At 37.2% G+C, this 8,411-nt stretch overlaps 2 protein-coding genes across 3 annotated transcripts; both read left to right on the top strand.

Moving 5' to 3' along the window:
* The first annotated feature begins 258 nt into the window (after nucleotides 1–258).
* LOC125310386 (beta-2-microglobulin-like) lies at nucleotides 259–3,378 on the top strand. 2 transcript variants are annotated; one of them, XR_007196302.1, is made up of 5 exons: nucleotides 259–416; nucleotides 983–1,261; nucleotides 1,410–1,462; nucleotides 2,840–2,870; nucleotides 2,925–3,378. XR_007196302.1 is itself a non-coding variant. In XM_048267739.1 (4 exons), the coding sequence occupies exons 1-3, from the start codon at nucleotides 353–355 to the stop codon at nucleotides 1,421–1,423; spliced, it is 357 nt and encodes a 118-aa protein (XP_048123696.1). In that variant the 5' UTR covers nucleotides 259–352; the 3' UTR covers nucleotides 1,424–1,462; nucleotides 2,840–3,378. The 2 variants fall into 2 exon arrangements, 1 of the variants encoding a protein (XP_048123696.1); XM_048267739.1 differs by having other exon boundaries at nucleotides 2,840–3,378.
* Nucleotides 3,379–4,894: 1,516 nt separating this feature from the next.
* LOC125310385 (beta-2-microglobulin-like) lies at nucleotides 4,895–7,609 on the top strand. Its single transcript, XM_048267738.1, has 4 exons — nucleotides 4,895–5,069; nucleotides 6,237–6,509; nucleotides 6,757–6,795; nucleotides 6,996–7,609. The coding sequence occupies exons 1-3, from the start codon at nucleotides 5,006–5,008 to the stop codon at nucleotides 6,768–6,770; spliced, it is 351 nt and encodes a 116-aa protein (XP_048123695.1). The 5' UTR covers nucleotides 4,895–5,005; the 3' UTR covers nucleotides 6,771–6,795; nucleotides 6,996–7,609.
* The last annotated feature ends 802 nt before the right edge of the window (nucleotides 7,610–8,411 follow it).

Below are 8,411 nucleotides of genomic sequence, written 5' to 3'. Positions count from 1 at the left end.
AACACTTAAACGATCTATTGGGTTATAAACTCATGCACTGTCCACGGCCTTCAGGTGCTGCGCATTATGGAACTCCAGGGTATTTCCACTTTCTGAAGTCGTCTGTCTGGTTCTAGGCTAACGGCCATTTTGACCTAGTCAAAATTAACCCCAAAGACCTGCCTTTACTTAGCAACAAGATGGTTATATTTTGTGATTGGCTGTGAATATTGGGATGGGAGGGGCGATATCATCTTTATCAAACCCCAACATTGCTTTCGCTTTAGATAAGACAGTCACTTGAAGCTGCGCGAAGACCGTCGTCTGAGCTCTGAACAATTTCACGAAAAAGGGAGACTTCATTTTTTTCATCATGAAAGCAGCATTTTTTGCCCTGGTATTTGCCCTTATCGCCGTTATGGCACACGGGAAAATATGTAAGTTGTGATCGTTTATATTTATTTCGTCTTTCCTTATTTAGGCCAGACTTTAATGTTACACGAATTATTTAATGTTAGTACGGAAATTAGTTGAAATTGTCCATCCTCAAAGTTAGCCCACACTAAGAGCATGTGACTCTCAGTCATAGCTTTATGATACTGTTACATTGTGAAGGATTATTTCCGTTTAGGTCTTGGTTTAGGTTACTTTAGAAATCTTAGTGATATGTTGGCACATCCCCCAAATCACGTGGTGCGTGTACCTTTAGAATGATATTATGTCATTCAGCCATAGTTTATTTTTAATCCAATATAATTAACAACAAAGAGGTATTGCAGTACAAAACACCCAGCCCAGTGGCATTCCCCTGCCATGTTGTGTTATTGAGCTGTATTTCCTGCTTGGTGACTGTTGATAATCAAGATCTGCAGTCAGGGTGATAATCACAGTCTTAAATGTGCTGTCAATCATAACAATTGGGGGTCATGTTCAGGGTATTTTTGTCACTCCTTTTGTTGCTGTAGAGATTCACATATTATCATGCTCATTTCTCTCCCTCCAGCCAAGCCAAAGGTGCAGGTATATAGCCGTAACCCTGGCAAGCTGGATGATACCAACGAAAACACCCTGATCTGCCATGTCAGTGGCTTCCACCCTCCTGACATCACCATCACCCTTCTGAAGGATGGGGTGGAGATTCCAAATGCCCAGCAAACTGACCTGGCCTTTGAGTCCGGTTGGCAGTTCCACCTCACCAAGCATGTCAAGTTTCAACCAAAGAAAGGGGAGTCGTACGTCTGCAAGGTCAGACACATGGCTGAAACCAAGAGTTACTTCTGGGGTGAGTTTGACCGTTTTCAATTTTTAGACTTACCTTTTATAATGAATCGTAAAAAAATATTTATCATCTAAAAGATTTACTAGAGATTCATTAGAGTTACGATTTGTTAGAGAACTATTTCTGAAGTGCTCTTTTCTGCTTTGGACAGAGCCTGACATGTGAGCTGTGAAGAAGGCTACACACTGATTCCGTAGTCTATTGGTAAGTTTGTAACAACCTTGCACAATTGCACATGTTATTGGTAGATACCACTCAGTAGACATTATAATTGGATGGCACCTGTCAAAAGTGGTCCAGTTTTGTTGTTTGTTAGTGAATACAAATGGCTTAAAGATGTTGAGAGTAAGACCTTTATACATGCTGACGATGCACATTTGCATAAACACATACGTAGTCCAGAGTCACATTGAAGACCTGTGCAAACATACCAATTCTGTTATTTCATTCCATTTTGTATTGAATGATTATTTGTACTGTTTTAAACAACCGTTTGTTAGTGCATAACAAAATGTGAATGTCAGAAAGTTAAAGGTGCACTATGCTAAGATTACCAAGATACTAAGAAATACTAAGATTTTCACCTTTACGAAGCCGATTTGATGGTAAACGAACTTGTAATAGGCAAATTGTTCACTTAGCATAGCTATACAGTATAGACGTAGCGAGTCACTACCGCGAAAACCAGCCATGCAACTTCCAAGAATGGCGGCCCGGCAAATCTCGCGAGTATCGTGAAACATTACTTGTCAGTAGATATAGCTCTTTGGAGATAGTTTTTGCCTGTTGTTAATCCTTTACCTCCACAACAAAATCATTTTCATTGTGTACAGGGGGGATACGTCACAAGAATATTGCTATTTACAACAGCAGAGTAAAATATAAATATATCGTGACTAGAGGGAGCTCTACAGTCGCCAAAATATCTAAACCTGCAAAGTGTACCATTAACAAGTCAATTCAGAGCAATAGATAGATAGATAGATAGATACTTTATTGATCCCCAGGTGAAATTCAAGATATTCAATATTGCTTGGAAAAAGCACAGTAATGTAGATCTCTAGAGAAATTAAATTTTCACCTGACACAACCTCATCAGAAACTAGCTTAAACCAATCTAACTCTGTAGCAGGGTTGTTATAATCAACGAAAAGTAAAACTAGTAGTGAACAAATATAAATATTTAACTGAAACAAAAAAAAAATATATAAAAAAACATCAGTTAATAAACTACAGTCGAAATCGAATTGAAAGTAAGATTAGTTTTCATTTTCTCCCTGGGTTTGTACACTCTCCTGTTCTCAGTTCTTACCTTCCTTCAAGGAAAGAGAGGAACAAAGATAAATGGAAACAGAGTACATTGCAGATTAGATTTAAATACAGAGTAGAGTAAAGTCTGATATTACAATAGAATAGAAGAAAAATAGATTCATAGCTTAGTAAATCAAAATAGATACAAATAAACTGAAATATGCCCTGTGATGATTAGTATCGATCTTTGTGGAACCTTAATTGCAATCTTAGTTTGGATGAGATAATCGAGAACAAGTGAAAACATTATGAATTTCTTTTTTCCCACAGGGTTTCTGCATCTTGGTGTTTCCTTGAAGACAATTAACCTTTCCTGTATCTAGCACGGACTTCTCAATCTCCACCAATACTACAGAACAGTGGTACTTTTAAGCGAATATGCATTGGCTTCTCATAGATTTAAAAACTTTGCCTACATTCCAGACAATCAGAATGGAATGGTCATCACTTACATGTTTAAATCAAGATATGTTTTTTCAAACTCAAATATTCATTTTTTTTTTTTTTTTTACAGACATTGTTTTAAGTGCGCAAATATTGCCAGACTTTTAGATTATTTTTTTAGCTTAGTGTTGTACATTCCATGACTATATTTAATTTTGTCTTCAAGGCTACTGAAAACAAATTCCCTGATTGGTATATGTTTTTGCAGTGTTTAATGCAAAATTTCTCAAAATTAGTTCAGTTCCATTAAGTACTAAGCCAAAGTAAGAAGATAAAAGGAAGAGCTATTTTGGCTTTGATGACTGACTATTATTATGCACAGAATTGTTTCTTGAATTGCAATAAAATTATTCTTTCTTTTTTAATCTCTTGTAATCTGACTATTATTATGCACAGAATTGTTTCTTGAACTGCAATAAAATTATTCTTTCTTTTTTAATCTCTTGTAATCTGTCTTTTGGAAGTGCTTTTTGCCTGAGTGTGTGGATTTTATTATTGCCTGAGTGGTGGGACCATAGACATACAGTATATATATACACACACACGCACACACATGTATGGGCAATTCCACACAAAACTGTCACGTCTATAATGGCAACTAAATACCATGGCATTGTGTTGGCGTTATGGATGTGACAGTTTTGCACGGAATTGCCCGTGTGTGTGTATATGTATATATCCAAGCCGATGGCAGTTTGTCATTTTGAGTAAGCTCATACAGGGGTTCATTTGTCGTTGCTAAACCACCATAGTATGACTCAACTTTTGCTCAGACAACAACCACTGTCACAAGTGTCACTAGTCATTTCATCTCTGAATTCAGGCTTGAAAGACGTGCCTGAATTAAGGTGTGTGGATTAAGATGTGGCAATAGATGATTAGTCTATCAGATTTACCTATTGATTTATTTTTTGTATATTGTTTGGCCTTTTTTGTTGTATTTAGGACCATAGAGAGAGAGGGGGGGTATCACAGGGAAATGATAACAAGATTGGAATCAAACCTGGGTCCCTCTGGGCACTGAATATGGGAAGGCCACCTACTATTTGACCTTAAATAACTTCTTTGAATATCCTTAGATGTGAGCTTGGGACTTGTTGGTTTTTGTCTTCAGTTTAAAAACAAACTCCTTCAGGGCTGTTGGAAAACCATACCCACTAACTTCATATGGTTGACAATGTGTGTATATCTGAGTGCGTACAGGATGGAGCTGAAGCAGCTGACAGACTGGTGCAGATCCAATAAACTCTGTCAATGTGGAAAAGACCAAGGAGATGGTGATAGATTTCAGGAGAGCAAGCAAACACCATGCACCCATGGATTATGAGCCACTGGGCCCATGGGCACAGACATGAAAAGGGCCCCCCTCAGTGCCCATCCCCTCTGGAGGCTGAGGAAAGCAGGCCTCCCCACTATCTCACAACATTCTACAGAGGCACCATCAAAAGTGTCCTGACCTACGGCTTCACTTCCTGGTTTGGGGGGCTGTTCAGAAAATTCATCTGAACAGGATAGTGAAGACAGCAAGCAAGTGTTTGTGAGTGTTAGTTTTTAGGTACCTCTTTTTTTTTTTTAGTTTTTTTAAACCCACTGCCTGAAACTGATGAGGAACAATATTTTGTTTCTTCTGTGTAGTGAGTAGCCTACAAATGACAAAGTCTGCTTTTAAAACCTACCACCAACAATACATTGTTATCAAATCAAATAATGCAATGGTTGACTGAAAAATATAAACAGATGCCTAATATGTTGAAAACGGTTGAAAACAACGGAAAACAAACGCCCCAAAGAGAAATCTGCCTAGCTCATTCTGCATTACCTGCCATTGGTGCAAAAAAACACAACGAGGCGTGTCTTATGGAACATACAGGAAAAGAATACTTTCGCTTTCGATGTAGCATCCATTGCGCGCGGACGAAGGCAGACAAACAAGAAGACGAAGGCAGACAAGTTGAAGAAATTTAGTTTGTGTCGCTCTTTGACGGAAAAAGGATGAAATATTTTCTTTGCTTTGCTATCCTGTTCTACCTGGGCAGCTGTGCTCTTGGGAAACAATGTAAGTAGGCTAATAAGAAACATACACGTTGGTATTCGCAGGCGGCGCAGCAACTACAAATAATAGTTGGCTTGAGTTGGTCTAACTAGTAGCCTAACGTTACAGGCAACGCAGACTTCTTTTTTTTATTTTTACGTATCCCATAACCAAATCCCATAACCATAACGTTATGTTACATAATGCTACATTTTAGTTGCTACAACTATACGTTGTTGTTGTTGGTCAGATTGTTGTGGGAATCAGTCCTACAGGGACTAACTTCAGTTCCGCAATGTCCCATTAATTTTGCAAAGAGCAGCAGGAATCAAATTAGACTGGAAAGTCCCCAAAGCAGATGAGATGAAGCAACATTATGCAATCTTAGGCTGTAACCTTATGAGTTTTGACTGTTGGCAGTTAAGATAAGCTCATTGATTAGAAATGGTAGCCTGACATAGATTTCTAGGCTAATGATATTCTCCATAGATGACCAAACATACTGTAGCCATCAGGTAAATCGTAGGTGACAGTGCAGACCTGTAGACAAATATAAATATTTGGGTAATTCTACAGAAACTTAGCCCACATGATTACTTAACTCATTTGCTGTAAGGATACACATAAGGGACAGCTTATTATTTATATTATTATTTTTAAAATGAATACATTTATTCAAAGTGTACATGTAATATCTATAAGTCACTGGTGTGACTTAACTCCTTTTTTCAATGGTAAGTTGTTCCTCGTGTTATGGTGATGTGATATTAACACCAGCGACAATTTCATTAAAAACTGCATTTAACAAAATGGCTGCTACAGGGTATAAAACAACATGTTGTCAGTCTCACTATATTATGTAATTGAATCCGTTTGTATTCTACCTTCTTTAATTTCCTTAAAAGTTAAGGAGGGCATACCAGTAAGCAGTGACTGACTAAAAGCTTCCTACAAAATCATGATATAAATGTAACATTTTCTGATTAATGAAATGCTCTGGACTTAATTTGCTTAAAAATACAAAACAAATTGTGCAACACAACAGTGTTACAAATCTGTAAAGGTTAGGGACAGAAAAGTGCACGTTTCTGTAGAATGGCCCATTTAATACATGATAAAATATAAGTAAGCATAGTGTTGATTTGAATGTTTGTCAATGTTTCATGTCTCTCTATGTCTGTCTCTGTTCAGTTCCCCCTAAAGTGCAGGTGTACAGCCGCAATCCTGGTAAACTGGGTGAAAAAAACACACTGATCTGCCATGTCAGTGACTTCCACCCTCCTGACATCACTATCACCCTCTTGAGGAACGGGGTGGAGATTCCAGATGCCAATCAAACTGACCTGGCCTTTGAGTCAGGATGGCAGTTCCACCTCACCAAGCATGTGCCCTTCCACCCACAGAAGGAGGAGGAGTACGTTTGCCGTGTTAGACACATGACCAACGTCAAGAACTACACCTGGGGTATTGATACCTTTCATTTGTTTCATTTAGCATTCATTGAATATTGCACATTTGCAAGCAGAATTAAAAGCTTATTTTTGTTTGTTATTTGGCAAAGAATGATTGCGCATACTATCCTAGAAGAAAGGAAACCGGTCTAAATCCTTTTTCTCAATAAGAGATTATATATTTCTGTGAGAAATCAAGGGATCCCTCTTCAGTCATGTTTAGCATATACATAATTCACAGTTGTTTTGCATTCTTTTAGAACCTGACATGTAAGATGGAGGAAGTCGGGGTAAAAAAGGTATGTAGGTGACAGTATACTGAAACATTTCCCCTTGGACTTGGTACCTTTTTACCAAGGTGAAGGGTTAATAGCACCATACAATCTGTGATTCCTCTTGCATTGTTACAGGAAATGTTTTTAATACCATGTTTTTATTGATGTGTAATTAACACACTTTTACAAATCTCTATGTGAAAACACCTTGTTTTTGCTTACAGAATCCAGTAGTTGAAGTGAATCTCATCTCATCAAAGTGACACAACTTAAAACAACTTAAGACAATGACTTTCTTCTCCAATTTTGGCTCAGAAAAAGGGCGTGAGGGCATGAGGTTTCCTATGCATTGCTAAATGCGAGTTTCCTACACATTACTATAAATCCATTGCATAGTACCGGTAAATGCTTGGTGGTGGGACATTAAATAGTAACCACTAGATGGAGGTGTTGTATGCTTTAGAGAAAGAGCATGGCCATTTATTTCTTAGGTATGTGGGTGATCAAGTCTTTATATTATTTTAGGTGATTGTGTTTGTGCTCCATGTTTGAAAGGATATCTCTTAGCTCTAAACCAGATCTACTTAAATGTCTGATCACATTGTAATGAGGGAAAACACTATAGAAGCACTTTTGTACATGATGTAGTTTCACACTTAAGTGCTAATGAATATGTTCTAGAGATAATAGTCCATGTTAGACAGAAGGAATATAAGGAACATAGACCAGCTCTAGTTTGATCTTTATTGTGACGAGGTGGAAGTAAACAGATTATTTTGCATGGCAAGATTATTTGTAATTGTTATTCTCTTGCAAATAAATAATTATAAAGAAATCATCCTTCTCTGATTGTGATGTCATTCATGATAACAAATGTGAACTTTTGAATTGGAACTGTACTTCTGCTGTGACTGATGATGTTTTATTACGGTTCACAAGAACACAAGTACAGAAAAGAACTCAAACCCAGAAACGCCTGCCTAATAAAAACATTGCGCCGGTAAGGACACAAAGATGAAACAATGTTAGAGTGAAAATAACTGTTGCAAATGTATTAAAGATACATTTCAGATTAATGGTAGGTAGATGTTGGTCCAGATGGCATTAGATTCCAATACTATTATAATATGTATGTACTATTCTAAGTTTTAAAGAAAATGCCTGAAATGTTGAATGTGGATTCATTACAACACCTATGATTTGCTTGACTCTAGTGGGCTAACTTAATAAATATTTCACTTTATTGAGTGTCAAATATCACTCTTAAGCCAACCTACCGTGTATTCTTTATTCAGACAATATAAAAACACCTGTTTCAGAGTTCATGAATTCCCTGCAATCAATCCTATTCAGAAACTGGAAACTGCCAGGATTAGACAATTTCTGAAATAGGCTAACAAGTTTTATTGTTGAATCTATTTCCAATTAAATTGTAAGTTGTCTGTAAAGTTGTAACTGCCGGTTTGTTGTCAACTTAACTGAAACATATTGATGCTAACTCACATGATTTTCATTTGAACTGCACCTTTGAGCCATGTTTACAAAACAGAAAGGCCATGGCAGTATCAGTATGGCATAGGAGTGAACTTTTCCATGCTAACAGTCCATTTTACTGATCTATTTATTTCTGTCTCAAATTC

Source organism: Alosa alosa, chromosome 17, assembly GCF_017589495.1.
Source record: "Alosa alosa isolate M-15738 ecotype Scorff River chromosome 17, AALO_Geno_1.1, whole genome shotgun sequence".
Lineage (NCBI taxonomy): Eukaryota > Metazoa > Chordata > Actinopteri > Clupeiformes > Clupeidae > Alosa > Alosa alosa.
Note: the sequence above shows the minus strand (reverse complement) of the source record. Positions and strands in the feature narration are given on the sequence as shown.